At 33.8% G+C, this 21748-nt stretch overlaps 1 protein-coding gene across 1 annotated transcript in view; it reads right to left on the reverse strand.

Moving 5' to 3' along the window:
• The window catches only part of LOC142228544 (tRNA dimethylallyltransferase), a 591910-nt gene that overhangs the window by 41168 nt on the left and 528994 nt on the right, over window positions 1-21748 (reverse strand). Inside the window, exon 5 of the mRNA XM_075299000.1 lies at window positions 8868-9006. Coding sequence (XP_075155115.1) covers window positions 8868-9006 — 139 coding nt within the window. The remainder of the gene's footprint in view (window positions 1-8867; window positions 9007-21748) is intronic.

The raw sequence follows: 21748 nt of genomic DNA on the forward strand, positions 1-21748 counted from the left end.
AAATTTAAAATTAAATTTGTAAGGATAAAAGTCAGTGGACCCTTTTGAAAGTTTCCAAGAGAGAATTTAATTGTTAGCAAAGGAAAACAAACTTTCCCTTATTTTTCTCTACGAATGGACAAGAGTAACATAGATTTGTTTTCAATTGGATTCCTGGAATCATAAGTAAATAATATCATGTCCTTATCACTGACAAATTCAAGTTTCGGTAAAAACAAAATTTTCCAAAAAACAAAAAAAAAAAATGCTTGAAGATATCGTAGATATCATATGACGTTTTTTAATGTCCTGTAAACAGTATTATCCTTATTTAATATTTTCTGTTTTCTTTTTTCAAGGTTGTTTTTATATAGACATACATCTGTAGAATGTATTGCTTTCAGAAATATAAGTGCTATATTATCTAGAAGGTTGTATCTGGCATTGCTTACTAAAAACATACAAATATTTGTATTATTGAATTTCTATGAGTTGGGATGTGGTAACAAAACTGCCCCAAAAAATTAACCAACCACCGAAAATAACAAAATAAAAACTACATATGTACCCACCCAGCAAAAAAAAAATTGGAAGTGCTTCTAAAGGCACAACTTTAAAAGCACTTCCAAAAATGTTCTCCCAAAGATGTTCTTTATTTTAACTACTCAGGAAGCTCTTTTAATTCACTTTGTTGAAAATCGCTTTTTTCATATTTCTGAAAGGAAATTTTAACTTTTTCTATTTCAAATAGGTTTAAAACAGAATAAGGATTAATAAAATGGTACAAATTATTAAAATTTTTTCGAAAAAAATGCAAAATCCATTCTTAAAAAATTGCCAATTTTTAAAAATATTTGATGTCAACGTTTCAGACAAGCGGTACAATGCTTTAAAAATCATAAATATTTATAAGAAATTATTTATTTGGCAAATTATTGCAACATTTTTGAAATGGTGGACATCCGTCCTATGACAAGACCGTGTTAAATACATCGCTTCTGCGCCAATTTTGCACCACTTCCGGATCCAAAAAGAACATTTTCATTACTTTTTTGGCGGCGCTTTATTTGCTGATCAGCATCAGCCGTTGCACTGAATTTGCAGCACTTCTTTAGTTGTGATCCGAATTCAATGTTTTGGATGTAAATTAAACAATTCTGTGGTATTTTTTCAAATAAATAATTTTTATAATTTTTTATAATTTTTAATGGATTCTAACGCTTGTCGGAAACGTTTGACCTCAAATATTTTCAAAAATTCACAATTTTTATATCCTGCGCCACACTGTGGAACAGGGTATTATAAGTTAGTGCATATGTTTGCAACACCCAGAAAGAGATGAGATAGACCCATGGTGTCCTTGGCAATAGTGCTCAGGGTGGGTCCCTGAGTCGATCTAGCCATGTCCGTCTGTCTGTGAACACATTTTTGTGATCAAAGTCTAGGTCGCAGTTTTAGTCCAATCGACTTCAAATTTGGCACAAGTTTCTGTTTTGGGGCAGAATAGAACCCTATTGATTTTGGAAGAAATCGGTTAAGATATAGATACAGCTCCCATATATATCTTTCGCCCGATATGCACTTATATGGACCCAGAAGCCAAAGTTTTAACCTGATTTTCTAGAAATTTTGCACAAACATCACGTTTAGTATATAGTCAAGTGTGCAAAATTTGATTGAAATCGGTCCAGATTTAGATATAGCTCCTATATATATCTTTCGCCCGATATGAACTTATATGGCTCCAGAAGCTAGAGTTTTACACTAATTTGCTTGAAATTTTGCAAAAGGAGAACAATCAGTACTATAGTCATGTGTGCCAAATTTGATTGAAATCGGTTCAGATTTAGATATAGCTCCCATATAAAGGGTGGTTAAATTGTAAGGGCCGATCTTGAATGTGAACCACTCCTAAACGCCAAGTTTTTTCCGAATTTTATTTGACATTTCTCTATTTCAGACTTACTCAATTTGAACCATGGAGAGATTCACAATCCAACAATGTGTTAAAGTTATCCAGACTTATTATGAAAATGGGCGTTCATTTTCGAAGAAAACCATCTTCAGTGATGAGGCACATTTTCACCTCAGTGGAATAAACAGAATTGCCGCATTTGGGCGAATGAGGATCCAAGAGTGATTGTCGAAAACCCAATGCACCTACAAAGAGTGACTGTTTGGTGCGGTTGGTCGTGAGATGATAACGAACTTTTTATGCCCCGAATTGAAAGATATGGATGTGGACGATATGTGGTTTGAGCAGGACGGTGCCACTTGCCACACAGCTAACGAAACAATGGCTCTTTTGCGCAACAAATTCAAGATCATGTGATTTGACACCGTTGGACTTTTTTCTTTGGGGTTATTTGAAAGAAAAGGTGTACGTCGATAAGCCAGCAACAATTCAAGAGCTAGAGGATGAGATAATTCGGCACATTAACGGCATAGAACCTCCATTATGCCTCAGCGTCATCGAAAATTTGGACCATCGGATGGAGGTGAGCCACCGAGGTCGCGGCGGCCATTTGGCCGATATTTTGTTCCACACATAATTGAGTAATACCAATATATCATAATAAAATAAAATTACAATAATTTCCTATATAGTTTGTGTTTTATTCAAAATCAACATCGGTCCTTGAAATTTTAACCACCCTTTATATCTTTCGCCCGATTTTTCGTCATATGACCATAGAGGTCAAAGTTGCAGTCCGGTTTACGTGTAAATTTGCACAGGGAGTAGAATTAAAATAATTAGTATGCATGCCAAATTTGGTTCAAATCGGTTCAGATTTCGATATAGCTTCCATATATATAATTTTTCCGATTTGAGCAAAAATGGCCAGAATACCAACATTTTCCATATAACAGGTTGGCTGATAAGTCCCCGGTCTAACAAAGAAAAACACATTTTTTTGTCAAAATTCGTTTTTATTATTCAACATAGTTCCCTTCAAGAGCGATACAACGTTATAACGACCTTCCAATTTTTTGATACCATTTTGGTAGTACTCCTTCGGTTTTGCCTCAAAATAGGCCTCAGTTTCGGCGATCACCTCTTCATTGCAGCCAAATTTTTTCCCTGCGAGCATTCTTTTGAGGTCTGAGAACAAAAAAAAGTCGCTGGGGCCAGATCTGGAGAATACGGTGGGTGGGGAAGCAATTCGAAGCCCAATTTATGACTTTTTGCCATCGTTCTCAATGACTTGTGGCACGGTGCGTTGTCTTGGTGGAACAACACTTTTTTCTTCTTCATATGGGCCGTTTTGCCGCGATTTCGACCTTCAAACGCTCCAATAACGCCATATAATAGTCACTGTTGATGGTTTTCCCTTCTCAAGATAATCGATAAAAATTATTCCATGCGCATCCCAAAAAACAGAGGCCATTACTTTGCCAGCGGACTTTTGAGTCTTTCCACGCTTCGGAGACGGTTCACCGCTCGCTGTCCACTCAGCCGACTGTCGATTGGACTCAGGAGTGTAGTGATGGAGCCATGTTACATCCATTGTCACATATCGACGGAAAAAATAGGGTGTATTACGAGTTAACAGCTGCAAACACTGCTCGGAATCATCAACACGTTGTTGTCAAACGGTCAAACGTGAGCTCGCGCGGCACCCATTTTGCACAGAGCTTTCACATATCCAAATATTGATGAATGATATGACCAACACGTTCCTTTGATATCTTTAAGGCCTCTGCTATCTCGATCAACTTCATTTTACGGTCATTCAAAATCATTTAATGGATTTTTTTAATGTTTTCGTCGGTAACCACCTCTTTCGGGCGTCCACTGCATTCACCGTCCTCCGTGCTCATTTCACCACACTTGAATTTTGCATACCAATCAATTATTGTTGATTTTCCTGGGGCAGAGTCCGGAAACTCATTATCGAGCCAAGTTTTTGCTTCCACCGTATTTTTTCCCTTCAGAAAACAGTATTTTATCAAAACACGAAATTCCTTTTTTTCATTTTTTTCACAATAACAAAAGTTGCTTCACAAACGACGCTCTATCTCACAAACTAATTGACTTACAGACGTCAAATTTTGACACGAATCACTTGAAGGTTGGTACTATATAAAAATAATATGCATTTGATACTAGCGACGCCAACTATGTGTCAGACCGGGGACTTATCAGCCAACCTGTTAAAATCGCCACTGCTTATTCGAAAACTTGTAAAAGTGACTCAAATATTCCTTTATTTCTAATACATATCTATCGACCGATAAATCATAAATACACTTTTGCGACGTGGCCCAAAACTGGTTTAGATTTAAATGTTTCCCATATTTGTTTCCTAACATTGTGTTCCACCCCAGGGCATTAGCCGACTTAAATTTAAAGTCTATTAATATTGTAGAACACATTTGATGGATTTGATATGGATGGTATCGAAAATCTGGATCTACGAAGTGTTGCAGGGTATAATATAGTCGGCCCCGCCCGACTTTAGACTTTTCTTACTTGTTTCAGATTGGATTTTTGTCGACAAAATTTAAATGATTTGTAGCATTTAATGAATTCTTACTCTGTTTTTAACCTATTTGAAACAAAAAAAGTTAAAATTACCCATTAACCCCCATTTTCATGAAGCTCCGTTAGTGCTACGTTAGCTAACGAACTTTTAAACCGTGATATCTACATATCTGTCATCTTACGTATATATTCCATATGCCAGTTAGAAACTTAACTGCTGAAAAATTTTCAGTTAAAGTTAACCGGAGAAAAGATATTTCCATTTTTCTTTCTGTTAACTGGCAGTTAAAGCCTAACTGAGCTACATGAAAATGGCCGTAAAAGTATGAAAAAACATGTTATAAAAATTTTAATTTTTTAATCAAGGGATAGAATTGCTAGGAAAGCGTTGGACTAAGTGTATTGACGTTTCAAGAGATTATATTGGAAAATAAAAATATTTTTGAAGAACTAACTATTCTCTTTCATTGATAGGCTAAGAAGTTTCCGAACCGCCCTCGTATAGTGATGGCGATGAAAATGTAGAACGACAATGCGGCGATAAGATTAAAGATGCTGGGGAAAACCCAAGCATGATAAAGTTTCAAAAGTTAAATAAAAATTGGCAGTACCGGTGGATACAAATTCCACCCAAGATCGTAACCAGATCGAATTATCAGAAAGACGTATGCTTGGAGTTCGTGATCCATATAACAGAATCCAGACACCGAGCTCCAATTGGGCCACAGTGCAATTCCACAGCTTGAAATTACGACGAACACAGAATTTTTATAACACCAGGCCGGATAATGTGAACGTATTCGCGGATAGACGGAGGACAAATAATGCAAAATGAAGGTGAGTATTAAGTTGGAGTTTGGCCGCTAAAATCGCTAAAGTGAAAACTAAATCAGTAAAAATAAGGCATACAATTATACATATTTGTTGCATATTTTATTATAACTTGATGGGGAATAGCCCAAAGCAAATTTTCACAAATTTTGTAGTTTTGTAGTAAAGTGGATTAATTAAGAAAAGTAATCGTGAAAAAATTGCGATTTTAGCGGCTAAACTCGAACTTAATACCCACCTTAAGATATTACGATTTCAATTGCGGACTATATTGGAAAGCAAAATAATGATCAACGATTTGAATATACATAAATATCATATGGATGCTTGATTATTCTGAAATAATGAGAAAAATAAAGGCAATTGATAGGCCTATGGAACACATTACCGAACGCTTGACTCATGGAGGCCTCACGGTTCTAGGTGAATAAATGGGCGTTGGAGATACATAGACGATGTTGAATGGCGAGGAAATATACCATTGGGTAACACAAACACTTATAAAACTAGGATATTACTGACGGCGAATAGGATGGCAGCAGGAAGGGTTGTAGGAAACATTGCCGGGCACCTAGAACCGAGCACACATTTGTGTCGAGTTGTATTATTTTCATAATTAGTTTCGAGTTTTTGTAATTTTTTTTCTAAACTAAAATTTTAAAATTCCTGGGCAAACATGATGTGCGTGGGCCTCTTTCGTGACAATAAAATTCTTGTGCGTCATTAAAAAACTATTAAATTTGTGAGTATACTGTATTTTGATTTGTTGGTGAAATATGTTTAATTAGCACCTTAAAATAAAACAAGTATATACGGCCGTAAGTTCGGCCAGGCCGAATGGTATGTACCCTCCACCATGGATTGCGTAGAAGGTTCTACTAAAGACTGTCATCATATGGGGACTATATATAATTATGCACCGATATGGATAAATTTTTGCACGGTTGTTAGGGACCATATCCTAAATCCACGTACCAAAATTCAACCGGATCGGATGAATTTTGCTCCTCCAATAGGCTCCGGAGGTCAAATCTGGGGATCGGTTTATATGGGGGCTATATATACTTATGGATCGATGTGGACCAATTTTTGCATTGTTTTTAGAGACCATATACCAACATTATGTACCAGATTTCAGCCGTATCGGATGAAATTTGCTTTTCTTAGAGGCTCCGCAAGCCAAATCTGGGGATCGGTTTATATGGGGGCTATACGTAAAAGTGGGCCGATATGGCCCATTTGCAATACCATCCGACCTAACATAATTGGACCGATATGGACGAATTTTAGCATGGTTTTTAAAGACTAAATACTTAGACCACGTACCAAATTTCAACCGGCTCGGATGAAATTTAATCTAGATATCGTTTTATATGGGGACTATATATAATTATGGACAGATATCGATAAATTATTGCACGGTTGTTGAGAACCATATTCTAAATCCACGTATCAAAATTCAACCGGATCGGATGAATTTTGCACTTCCAGGAGGCTTTGGAGGTCAAATCTGGGGATCGGTTTACATGGGGACCATATATATTTATGGACCGATATGGACCAATTTTTGCATGGTTGTTAAAGACCATATACTAAAACCACATTTCAAATTTTAAACGTACGGATGAGTTTTGCTACTACAATAGGCTTCGGAGGTCAAATCTGGGGATCGGTTTATATGGGGGCTATATATAATTATGGATCGATGTGGACCCATTTTTTTAGAGACCATATACCAACATCATGTACCAAATTTCAGCCGGATCGGATGAAATAAGGGGGCTATACGTAAAAGTGGACCGATTTGTCCCATTTGCAATACCATCCGACCTACATCAATAACAACTACTTGTGCCAAGTTTGTTTCGTAGCGTGATTTCAACAGAAGGACGGAGGGACGGACGGACATGCTTAGATCGACTCAGAATTTCACCACGACCCAGAATATGTATACTTTATGGAGTCTTAGGACAATATTTCGATTTGTTACAAACGGAATGTCAAAGTTAATATACCCCCATCCTATGGGGTTGTTAGCGGCCACATACTCGCACAATGTAAAAATTTCAACCGAATCGGATGAATTTTGGTCCACCAAGAAGTTCCGGAAGTCAAATCTGGGGATCGGTTTATATGGGGACTTTATATAATTGGACCAATATGGACGAATTTTTGCATGGTTTTTAAAAACTAAATAGTTAGACCACGTACCAAATTTCAACCGGCTCGGGTGAAATTTACTACTCCAAGAGGCTCCGGAGGTCAAATCTGGAGATTGGTTTATATGGGGACTATATATAATTATGGACCGATATGGATAAATTTTTGCACGGTTGTTAGGGACCATATTCTAAATCCACGTACCAAAATTCAACCGGATCGGATGAATTTTGCTCTTCCAGGAGGCTTTGGAGGTTAAATCTGGGGATCGGTTTACAAGGGACAAATTTTTGCATTGTTGTTAAAGACCATATACTAAAACTACATTCCAAATTTTAAACGGATCTGATGAGTTTTGCTCCTCCAATAGGCTCCGGAGGTCAAATCTGGGGATCGGTTTATATGGGGGCTATATGTAATTATGGATCGATGTGGCCTAGAGGTGTGCGCGTGAGTGAAATTTCACTCACACTCACGCACATTCACGAAGTCAAATATTTATTCACGCACGCTCACGCACGATAAGTGTCGTAGCCACTCCCAGTCACGCACATTCACGAAAAGAAAAGCAGTAATCACGCACGCCCACGCACGTAGTACTTTTACAGACTCACGCTCACGCACGATTCACGACAATTCACGTGACTCACGACAAATTCACGAGACTCATGACATTTTCCCATCGGGTATGAGCAAGGGTAATAAAATTCATAAATAAAATATAGTTCGACAACTAAATTAATTTCAGTTAACATACGAGTAAGAATTAAATCTTGATTTTTTTTCGTGAGCGTGATTTTGCAGAAATTTTATTCACGCACATTCACGAACCGATTTTATTACTCACGCACACTCACGCACGACATATTTGTTTTAGTTCCATTCACGCACATTCACGAGAGTTGCTTCAGATTTTATTCACGACTCACGTGATTTACGCGTGAGTCACGCGTGTCACGATAATTTCGTGTCACGCGCACACCTCTAATGTGGACCAATTTTTGAATGGTTTTTTTAAACCATATACCAACATCATATGCCAAATTTCAGCCGAATCGGATGCAATTTGCTTTTCTTAGAGGCTCCGCAAGCCAAATCTGGGGATCGGTTTATATGGGGGCTATACGTAAAAGTGGGCCGATATGGCCCATTTGCAATACCATCCGACCTACATCAATAACAACTACTTGTGCCAAGTTTCAAGTCGATAGCTTGTTTCGTTCGGAAGTTAGCGTGATTTGAACAGGCGGACGTACGGACATGCTTAGATCGACTCAGAATTTCACCACGACCCAGAATATATATACTTTATGGGGTCTTAGGGCAGCAATATTTCGATGTGTTACAAACGGAATGACAAAGTTAGTATACCCTCATCCAATGGTGGAGGGTATAACAAAATTTATTTTACCTGATTACACCGTAGCCAGAATAAGATAGTGTGTGGATATCTTAGTGGGCCACCCAAACGATTGCCTCCAGGTTGTTGTCGTTGCTCATTTAGCTTGGAACTTAGGGTCTGGCCACTTTCTTGATAGAATTCAATAGCTCTACAAATAGAAAAAGAAAATTTAAATTAAACAAACACTAATTAACATAGAAAGGAATATTCAAATTTCAAATGTTTGTCAGATGAGGCTATGATGTTGATGCTGATATATTTATTGGATGTCAAACATTGCAGTTTTTGAGGGGGTGTAAAATAAATATAAAATAAAATGTTTGTGTTATAAGATTCGCCAAAAATGTTTGTGGAAAATTTCGAAGTAGACATAATATAAAATGACCAAGAATTTAGTTTTTTTGTGTAAATAATAAATAATGATTTGTAGTAGATTAATTTAATGATGCAGATATTTTTTGATTCTGGTGAAAAATAATTATAAGCAAATAAGTATTAAACTAAACTAAATTACTATTCCATATTTGCCCATTGTGAAAGCCTCTAAAAATCCCCCAGTGTGCGTAACACTTTTGATTGAATGAAAGTGAAAATAGGCGCGGTTATCGTTATGTTCAGCACCATATCATTTTTATCAAAAACACATTGAACAAGTTTTTCCCATTCTTGGATTATTATTGCAGTGCAATTCATTTTGCGCATGCGCAACGTAATTTTCAAATTCACTTTGATACACATTCTAAAGGCGAAGTGAAAAAAAAAAAACAATCGAATACCACTGGTATTACAAAACCAATAAAACGAGTTTTCAGTTTGAATTTTTATATTTCGTTCTACATCTCCTTTTCCTCACCAGTGATTTGAGCAATGCAATGTAATATGGATGGTCCAAGCAACAAGCTGGGAGTTGTAAACTGGCAAAGATAGACGATAGCAAGGCAAAGTCGGCAATAACCCAGAGACCGATATTTCCTGACCAATTTTATGTATATAGGTGTATGTGTGTGCCAAATCTTTGGAGGTTGGTCTCCTAGCTATTTTATGAGATTTTGTTTTCTAGGCTTTGCCAGATAAACTATGTGAGATATGATTGTGGCTTTATTACAAATTATAGCTTAAAGGGAATTCGCCTGCAATTCTTCTTACAAGACAATGAATGAATGAATGAACGAATGAGTGAATGGCTGAGTGAGTGAGTCAGGGAATCGAATGGACTGATGTAAGGTGAATGGCTATGGGAGAGAATTGTTTAAAAAACACACACCATAGACGTTGGAGGGTTTTTGATTCCCATAGAAAATTGTGATAAAATATGCAATAAGGTGCAGTCAATTTACAATGGTACAGTGTCTGGCGGGGGTGAAATCGTTAACTTATTGACCTAATTTTCCTTTCTTTCCATGACAACCTGAAACATAAAGTTGTAGTACGATTTACTAAGGATTAAGTTCAATATCAAGTTTATAGCTTGACAAGTAATGAGATGAAATGAACTATCAAATATTCATAGAATTTGTTTTTTGAAATTTTAACATAGAATAAAATTGTGACGGACATGTGCATATGCAAAATTTTTTCGATTACTTTTATTTTATATATCGAAGAAAAATGCTTGCCCGGTTTCAACGATTTTGCCTTTACACTAATGATTGTGATCTTGATTCCGAGCCATAGAAGTGGAGAATTTAAATAAGGATACATTTGAGTTATACGTACTTGATTCCAGTAACCAAATTTTAATTTATTCGTTTTTTCAGCTTGCTATACAGGGATGATAAATTATGTTGACGAAAAAGTACTAAAAAGTTATTAAAAATTTACTTTTCAAAGCCAAAAGGGGCTAAAATTACATAATATCAAATTTAAAGACTATTGAAATCTAGACCGATTTGGTTTATTTTTTTAGTTTTACAAAACAAATCATTTTTGCAAATTTTTATTTCTATAGAAATTTTTGTCAAAATTTTATTTCTGCGAAAATTTTGTAAAAATTTTATTTCTGCGAAAATTTTGTAAAAATTTTATTTCTATTGGAAATGTAAAACTTATATTTCTATAGAAAATTTTGTCAAATTTTATATATATAGAAAATGTTGTCAAAATTTTATTTCTAAAGGAAATTTTGTCAATATTTTATTTCTAAAGAAAATTTTGCCAAAATTTTATTTCTATAGAAAATTTTGCCAAAATTTTATTTCTATAGAAAATTTTGTCAAAATTTTATTTCTATAGAAAATTTTGTCAAAATTTTATTTCTATTGAAAATTTTGTCAAAATTTTATTTCTATAGAAAATTTTGTCAAAATTTTATTTCTATAGAAAATTTTGTCAAATTTTTATTTCTATAGAATATTTAGATTTTGTCAAAATTTTATTTCTATAGAAATTTATGAAGAAGTACCTCTTTGCAAAATCTACCAATCTACAAATTTACCATTTTTATTAATTTACCATTTTTTTGTAGAATTCTACCAACTGTGGCAACCGGCTCAGGGGCCGGATCCCCTGTTATAAGTTAGTCACATCTTCTGGGCAACACAACAACAAGTCTTAAAATATTCGTTCGACATTCCTATGGAAACTCCGTAAGTGGTGCAACCATGGTAGCCACCAGAGAATGAAGCCGCCGAGGCGCGCCGCTGATTTCAGTCGATATCAATTAATCAAAAATATCGATTTAAATCAGAACAAGTATATACAGCAGTAAGTTCGGCCGGGCGAATCTTAAATATCCACCACCACCACGAATCAAATATTAGGGTTTCCTTTGAAATTTCAAGGGGGTGAGGACAGATAAAGCAGAGCAGTTCAACCACTACACTTCACGAAGATAAATTTAAAGATTTTACCTATGAAGACTACATCAGATTTTGGATTTATAAGAACCATTTTTGTTTGAGTTTTAGAGGAATCATTAACATCTCTTGTAAGTATGCAAGAAAATTATAAAATAATGTCTTGATGTGAAATCTTAAATCTGTAGATTTTCACCCGAGAAGTAAAATCTGGAAATTTCGCATTGAGTTTCAAGAAATTTTCATGATCTGTGCGCCTTCTATACCCTCAAGAAGTGAAATCGGTCTAAATGGAGGCATTACCAAATGGACCGATAAAAACTTAATCCGATACACGTTTTTGTGAGCCTTAAATACCAGAATATTTACAATTTCAGGCAAATCGGAAAAAAACTACGGTTTCTACAAACCTAAGGAGTTAAATTGGGAGATCGTTCTTATGGGGGCTATACTAAAATATGGACCGATACTCACCGTTTTCGACACACCTCTTTATGGCCCGAAAATACCTCCAGATTTTCAATTTCAGGCAAATTGGATAAAAACTACGGTTTCTATAAGCCCAAGACCTCAAATCGGGAGGTCGGTTTATACAGGGATCACACCAAAACATGGACCGATGCTCATCATTTTTGGCATACCTCTTTATGGTCGAAAAATACCTCTAGATTTCCAATTTCAGGAAAATTGGATAAAAACTACGGTTTCTATAAGTCCAAGAAGTAAAATCGGGAGATCGGTCTATATGGGGGCGATACCAAAACATGGACCGATACTCAACATTTTCGGCACATCTATTTATGATCCTAAAATACCTCTAGATTTCCAATTTCAGGCAAACTTGATAAAAACTACGGTTTCTATAAGCCCAAGAAGTAAAATCGGGAGATCGGTCTATATAGGGGCTATACCAAAACATGAACCGATACTCAACATTTTCGGCATACCTCTTTATGGTCCTTAAATACTTTAAATATTTCAGGCAAATTGGATAAAAACTACGGTTTCTATAAGCCCAAGACCCCAAATGGGGAGGTCGATTTATATGGGGACTATATCAAAACCTGGGCCGGTATAGCCCATCTTCGAACTTGACCTGCCTGCAGACAAAAAAAACTGTAGCGCGATTACAACAGACAGACAGCCAGACGGACATGGTTATATCGTCTTAGAATATCTCCCTGATCAAGAATATGTATACTTTATATAGTCGGAAATCGATATTTCGATGTGTTACAAACGGAATGACAAAGTTATTATACCTCCGTCACCATTCTATGGTGGTGTACTAATAATTGTAGTATTTTTGCCAAAGAGAAAATTTTAATTAAATGTAAATTTGATTGTAAGATTGGTTGTACAACTAATCTTATTACTATTCGAATAACTTCAAATTGATTTTATAATGGATGATTGTGCGCCGCCAAATGGACAAATTTATATCGGCTTAGCCGTCAAGCCGCCGCCATCGGCTTCATTCTCTAGCAGCCACTCGATCACGGCTGCCACACTTGGTAAATTTCTGCCAAAAATAGTAGATTTTTTACTGTTTGATAGATTGGAGGGGTTCTTTTTAACAAAATTTTCTATAGAAAAAATGTTGAAAAAAAAATTTCTATAGAAATAAAATTTTGACAAAATTTTCTATAGAAATAAAATTTTGACAACATTTTCTATAGAAATAAAATTTTGACAAAATTTTCTATAGAAATAAAATTTTGACAAAATTTTCTATAGAAATAAAATGTTGACCAAATTTTCTATAGAAATAAAATTTTGACAAAAACTTCTATAGAAATAAAATTTTGACAAAATTTTCTATAGAAATAAAGTTTTGACATTTCCACTTCCATTAGCATGGTCGTTTATCAAAAGTGTTTATTTTTCGCATGCCACAAATAGTTTTATAGAAAATGTTAACGAAATCGACACACTTATTAAGTTATTTTCATGGTAATTGTTATTGTATTAAATCAACATCAATTTATATTGTAACTGATGAACATTCAGAATCGTGTGGTAATTTACAATCTCTGTTTTAGTTTTAGATACAGGGGGAAAACAGCTACTTTCGAATGCTTTTAATCTAAAAAAATAGAATCAATTGGCAAGTGACACGACTATTGTGGTACAGGGCATAATAAGTTTGTTTATTTGTATGTAAAACAAAGGAGTAGTCTGAGACCCCATCATTAGGTAGACCGATCAATTTAGAATGAAATCCTGCGTCGATTTAGCGATGTCTGTCTGTTCATACATTTTTGTGTACAGCTCGCAGTTTTAATGTGATTGTCCTCAAATTTGGTATAGGGTCTCACTTCGACTCAAAGACAATTCCTATTGATTTTGGATCGGTTCTTATTTAGATATCACCGGTATGGTCATAATTGTCGTGTTTATCAATTAAGGGATTTGACTTAAAAATGGCTATTATAACATGAAAGAAAAAAAAATTTTTTTAAATTTGCTTCCTAGAACCAAGTACACAAAACCCAAATTTAAAAGAGAATTATGTCTTAAAGTATTCTTACTTGAATTCTCCGCTTCTTTGGCTCGGAATCAATACCAAAATTGTTAAAGTAAAGACAAAATCTTTGGAACCGGGCATGCTTTTTTTCAGTGTAGACATGGACATAATTTTCACTTCACAAGAATTTCTTCTGAAATGATATATAAAAATCTACTGTTTTACGCATTTTTTGCAATTAATTTAAATTTTCAAAATTTTACTGTGTACAAAACACAGTAAAGATAAGAAAAACACTGAAAAAATATTTACCTAATGTGGAAGATAATGCAACCTAAATTTTAGGTTACGCAATTGAAACAATATTAACCCTCTAATGCCCAATCCCGCCTTTAGGCGGTCTTCATTTAATAAGGAAGCTTTTAGTAAAACACACCTTAAGACAACAAAAATTAGTAAAATAAAAAGAAAACTTAGTTGAAACTGTTCAAGAGGCTTTGCAGCATATACTGAATTTCACCGTATAAATTTTTCTTGCTTAGTTTTCTTGATTTTGTGTCGTTAACATTGACAATTTAATCAGCTGGCAAAAAAGTTGGGGTATTAGAGGGTTAAATACAATTTTTTTGACATAATGACATTTTAATTGAAATAAAGTTTATAATCTTTAAAATGCTTTAAAAATTCTTTTCATTAAATTTGGGACACAAATCTTGAAATATTTCGTCCCTTCGTTAAATTCGTATGCCTTTGAATTAAGGTAAACTTTCCTCAAAGTAAAGAAATTTTTTTATTTAAATAAATCGTTTTTTAAATTAACTGATTAGATTTAAGACAAAAAAGCTTAAAATACAGGCTAAGATTTTATCACAATGGACTGAATAGTCTAAGTGAGCCTGACAATAAATCGGTCTGCTACTATAACCTTTAGGCTAAAACCTATTTAGACTTAGCATATGCGCTATAGGCTAAGTCTAAATCGTAGGCACCTCCTAAAATACAAAATTCCCTAAAAACCTCGTATCCTCCATCATTAACCAGTAAAAAAAATTGTAAATTCTTCTAAAGCACATCTCTAAAAGCACTTCCAAAAATGTCTTCCCAAAGCTGTTCTTTATTTTAACTGCACAAGAAATTCATTTGAGCCAATTTTTTATACCTCGCTTTTTTCATATATTTCACAAGAAATTTAAATAGAATAAAAGCATATGAAGAATTAATAAAATGGTACAAATTATTTAAATTTTGCTTTATAAAATGCTAAATCCATTCTAGACATATTGCGAATTTTTGAAAATATTTGAATCAAACGTTCCAGACACGCATTAGAATGCATTAAAAATCATAAAAAAAAATTTTAAAAACTATTTATATGTCAAAATATTACAAAATTTCTTAATTCACAACATAAACTCTGAATTCGCATTACACCTTAAGAAGTGATTCAAATTCAGTGCAGCGACTGTTGAAATGGTGGACATCCGGCATATGACAAGCCCATGTTAAATGCATCGCTTCTGCGCCAATTTTGCCCCACTTCCGGATCCAAATACACATTAGCGTAGCTAGACAATTTTCCTAGGGGGGGCTATAGCCCCCCTAGCTAAAAATTTATAGACTGAACTTATAGGTTCAATTATTGTTTTATTGACATCAAAATAATATATAATAAAGCAACTAAAAGTAGTTCCACACTTTTCCCAGCAAAAAAATTGGGATTTGTTTTAAAGGCACAAATGTCCTCACAAAGAAGTTAATTATATTAACTACACAGGAAGTTTTTTACTTCAGTTTTTTCATATTTTAATGCGTAATTTTTGTTTTCTTTTTTCAAATAGTTTAAAAAAGAGTAAGAATAAATAAAATGGTAAAAATTATTCAAATTTTGCCACAAAAATGGTAAATCCATTATAGAAAAATCGATAATTTTTGAAAATATTGAAACAAGCGTTAGAGTGCATTAAAAATCATAAAAAAATATAAAAATTATTATAAATTAATGTTTCTTGAAGCTCGAGGTCTTTATAAATATTTATAGAATTCTAACAAAAATTCGACCAAAAATCAAATAAAAAACGAATAAATAAAAATTATTTATTTGGGAAAATATCACACATTTTTTTAATTCACATTCAAAACTCTTTGATGCAAATTTATTGCAACGGCTGTTGAAACGGTGGACATTCGTTCTATGACGAGTTCCTATTACATTCATCGCTTCTCCGCCATTTTTTCACCACTTCCGGACCCAAAAAGAACATTTTCACTTCTTTTTTGGCGACGCTTTTTTGCAGCATTATTAAGATATAAATTTATGAAAGAATAGTATTAATACCAATTACCATTTTTTGATTAGGATGACTAAACCAGACTAAACTATATAATAAAGCTTTACAGCCTATTTCTGTATGTCGAAAGCTTTACAGCCTATTTCTGTATGTCGAATGAGCTCTGTGGATCGACTAAAATGGAAACAAACACCTGAATTTATAACCAAAAAATAGCTGTTTCTATGCATTTCAGTCGATCGATTGAACTCGTTCGACATACAGAAACAGGCTGTTAGTTATTCAACTAAACCATAAGTACAATCACAGCTCTATTTCATAAATATCAGACTTCAAACATTGCCATCGGCAACTGCTACCACAACCCAAGTAATTCGATTGTGCATGAAAGTCTTTAGCGGAACTTTGTGCGGTTGTATATACTTGTTTAATTTTTATAAAAATGTAAAATCGTAAATAGGTTTTCAAATTCTGGGGGGGGCTAAATTTTTTCTGGGGGGTCTAAGCCCCCTCCCCAGAGGCCTTCCTACGCTTATGCAAATACAACATTTTCATTACTTTTTTGGCGACGCGTTTTTTACTGGGTGTTTATAGATGCACCCTGGCTAAGGCTAACTTGCAATTATCCCCTAAAATACAAAATTCTGTTAAAAGGCCTCGTATCCTCTATCATTAGGAAGATAGGAAAAGTAGGATGATTTGTGATCACCCCTAAAATAAAAGTTCCATGAAAATTCAGGAAAAAATAGATTTTTATACCCTCCAGCATAGGATGGGGGTATATTAACTTTGCCATTCTGTTTGTAATACATCGAAATATTGCTCTAAGACCCCACAAAGTATATATATTCTGGGTCGTGGTGAAATTCTGAGTCGATCTAGTCATGTCTGTTGAAATCACGCTAACTTCCGAACGAAACAAGCTATCGACTTGAAACTTGGCACAAGTAGTTGTTATTGATGTAGGTGGGATGGTATTGCAAATGGGCCCTACCAGTCCACTTTAACGTATAGCCCCAATATAAACGGACCCCTAGATTTGGGAGAAACATACTTTATCCGATCGGGCTGAATTTTGGTACATGGTGTTGCTATATGGTCTCTAACAACCATCCAAAATTGCTCCATATCAGCCCATAATTATATATAGCCCCCATATATACCGATCCCCAAATTTTGCTTGCGGATCCTTTAAGAGAAGCAAGTTTCATCCGATCCGGCTGTAATTTGGTACATGGTATTAGTATATGGTCTCTAACAACCATGCAAAAATTGGTCCACATCGGTTCATATTTATATATAGCCCCCATATAAACCTATCCCCAGATTTGATCTCTTGGGGGGACAAAATTCACCCGATCAGGTTGAAATTTGGTACGTGGTGTTAATATATAGTCTCACGCACAGAAAAAACATGTTTGGACATGGTTGCCGCATCCATTTAATGCTTATTTAGAGTATTTAATTGTCGCGAAAACCATGTATTTTTGTCTTTGTAAAAATAATTTTCGAGCGGAGAAAAATATATGTTGGCAATAAGCATTTAAATGGTTCTCAAATGCCGCAAACATGTTCTATTATTTAAATGATAGAATTTGAGACCATTATATGGTCAGGAAAATCATGTACCTGACCATTCAATTTTTTTACTTTTTTGCAAAGAAAAAAGTATTTTTATAGTTTACGTATAGATATGTCTACAAGCATTACATGGCCATAAAGACCATGTACATTGTTTTCGTGACCATTTAATTTTTTAATTTTTTTGCAGCGACAAGAATTTTATAACATTGAGCAGGTACACACGATTTTCATTTTGCGCGTCAGTCGTGTGTTGATTGTTTCTTGGAATGGACGGAGAATACGGAATTATTGTGTTTTGTGTTAATTTATTTATTCAGAAATGGCACGTGGTTTTATGTGAATACAAAAAAGGGAAGTGTAATTGAAACAAATGTACCTGGTTTTTGTTCTGCATTTTGACATATGGTATAATTTATTTTTATTTGCAGTTATATGATGTCTGCGTTTGTACATTTGATGGACACGAAGTAAATATGGAATGATTACTTATTGTTGAAATTGAACCAAACTAGAGTGTGTAAAAATATGTGATGTTTGCTTGCACAACATTATAAATACAAATAAACAATGAATTAGTTTATAAATAAATAAAAACAAATAAATAAAGTTGATTTTGTGTTTTCTTTTCCCAAGTGGCGTCCTTTTTTCGACGACGAAAAAAGTTTTTTCATAAAAATCAAAACATTTTAGGTTGTGACCATGTTCTTTTAACTAGAAGAAAAACATTTTTGACGAATAACATAACATTTTAGATCGTGACCATTGTCTTTTAATGGAAACAAAATTCTTTTTATCAATATAATAACATTTTAGATGAGGACAATTGTATTTTTCTTAGAACCATGTTCACTGAGCCAACATGGTTGCAGGTTAAAATGTTACATGGTCGCCGCAAAAATAGGTGCTATCATATTATTTTGCTCTTCGAATATGATTGTGGCAATCATGTTTCTTCTCTGCGTGCTCTAACAACCGTGCCACAATTGGCCCATATCGGTCCATAATTATATATAGCCCCATATAAACCGATCCCCAGATTGGACCTCCGGAGCCTCTTGAAGGAGCATCCGATCTGGCTGAAATTTGGTACATAGTGTTAGTATATGGTCTCTAACAACCACGCAAAAATTGGTCCATATCGGTCCATAATTATATACCTTACCTTCAGAGCCTCTTGAAGGAAAAAAATTCATCAGATCCGGTTGAAATTTGGTACATTGCGCTAGTATATGGCCGATAACAACCATGCCAAAATTGGTCCGTATCGATCTATAATTATATATAGCCCCAGATAAACCGATCCCCAATAACAGAAAAATTGGCCCTTTTCGGTTCATAATCACGATTGCCACTCGAGCCAAAAATAATCTACCAAAATTTTATTGCCATAGAATATTTTGTCAAAATTTAATATTTCTATAGAAAATTTTTTCAAAATTTTATTTCTATAGTAAATTTTGTCAACATCTTATTTCTTTAGAAAATTTTGTCAAAGTATAATTTCTATAGAAAATTTTATCAAAATTTTCTATAGAAAATTGTCAGAATTTTCTATAGAAAATTTTGTCAGAATTTTATTTCTGTAGAAAATTTTGTTAAAATTTTATTTCTATAGAAAATTTATGAAGCACCTCTTAGTGGGAGAGAATATTTTGCAAAAAATTTGCCATATTTGGTAGAATCGTGTTCATAATTGCATATAGCCCCCATATAAAGCGACCCCCATATTTCAATTCTGGCTGTATAATTATCGCACAAAAGTTCATATCGGTTCGAAATTAGTTCTTCCCTATACACACAAAAAAATTTCACGAAAAAATTTCCAATTAAAATTTTAATTGACTTTTAAAAAATATTCAATTAAAAATTTAATTGATTCAACAAATTTTTTAATTGAAACAAAAATCAATCACAAAAATAATAGTATCAATTAATTTTTTAATTGAATCAATTAACTTTTTAATTGACCTTTAATTAATTTTTTAATTGATACTATCATTTCTGTGATTGAAGATATTTCCATTAAAAATTAATTGGATCAATTAATTTCGTGATTGAATCAGAAAAAAATTGTTTTGTATGTATATACCGGTCAGGAACTGAATATATACGTATTTAATCTGACTTTGTTTTGTCTAATATATATCCCGCATGGAATAACTTACAATTTAGAAGGTGATGTTAAGAATTTTTTAGATGCCTTGCCAATGGCTGCAACCCAAGTAATTCAATTGTGGATGACCGTCTTTGGTAGAAGTTTCTACGCAATCCATGGTGGAGGGTACATAAGATTCGGTCTGGCAGAACTTATGGCCGTATATACTTGTTTTATTATGAAAATCTTTATTTGCTTATACGAGTATTTTATGTAATATGCTTCCTAGAGCGAAAATGAGATTAATTCCAAAATGTCGAAAATCCAACTGGCCAGAATTAGAACGATGTAAAATCTGAACATAAATATAAATCATAGTCCATAACAATAATCATCTAAATTACACTTAATAACATTATTACACCCCCCACCCCTCATCCACAACAACAATCAAATGAATTGAAATTTTTTCAAATGGCGAATTGAATTGACGAATGAATGAATATTGATAACATTAAGATTTACAAAAAAAAAAAAAAAAAAAAAAAAAACGCAGACAATAAAACATTCAACTAAAATGGTAAATTAAAATTTTAAATTATTATTAAAATGTGCATGCAATTTGAATGCCTATTGCAGTAACTAACATTCAACAACTATTCCTCCACCAACACCTAACGCCAAGAGAATTCCATGAATAGAATGCAATGACGAATGATTATTTGAATGAATGGAAATACAATGGTTACTATTTATTCCCCGTGCCCATTTGATGATATATGGGCAATATGAAAAAAAAAATTGGAAATATTTATTTGAATTAATTTAAATGGTTATTTTATTCTATTTACACATTTATTGTTGTCAGATATATGTGAGTAAAATAGATATATCAGGGGATGCATAAATCGATGATTAAAGTTACAAGGTTTACGATTCGGTTAATGGTAGTCAACTTATTTGAAACAATTTTTGAAATTTTCAACGGTAACACCGATGGAGACCTGCCTTAGGGTTGATCCTACTAAAATGTTTCAAGAAGTGTACTTTCGAATGAGTTCATATTCTAAAAGTATATATTAATCCGTTAATGATGAAACCATGTTAAAGTGTTCTGTCCTTTATATAAATTCAAAAAAAAAAAAGTTTACACTGAAAGACGTTTTCTAGGTGTCTAACTAGCTTTAAATCTCACATCAATAAAATTAAAATTAGGATAAAGATTTAATTTATCGAATCTCCATTTTATTTGTGCGATATATTATTTAAGTTATTCACGCTCAAACAAAATACCAGATTAAAAATCCAAATAACAGATACTTCAAAGTATTTTTTTTTCTGAATTCGAAAAAAACTATTTAAATCAAAGATACCAAACTCTCATAATAAGTCTTAGCTTTTATTTGAATCGTTTTTATCTTAACCCTCTAATGGCCAATCCCGCCTTTAGGCGGGCTTCATTACATCAGGAAGCTTTTAGTAAAACACACCTTAAGACAACAAAAGAGGATAATATAAAAAGAAAACTTAGTTAAAACTGTTCACGCGGCTTCGCAGCACATACTCAAATTTACCATAACAGGTTGGCTGGTAACCTGACACATAGATGGCGTCGCTAGTATTAAATGCATATTATTTTTATATAGTACCAACCTTCAAAT

Source organism: Haematobia irritans, chromosome 3, assembly GCF_050003625.1.
Source record: "Haematobia irritans isolate KBUSLIRL chromosome 3, ASM5000362v1, whole genome shotgun sequence".
Taxonomy (NCBI): domain Eukaryota; kingdom Metazoa; phylum Arthropoda; class Insecta; order Diptera; family Muscidae; genus Haematobia; species Haematobia irritans.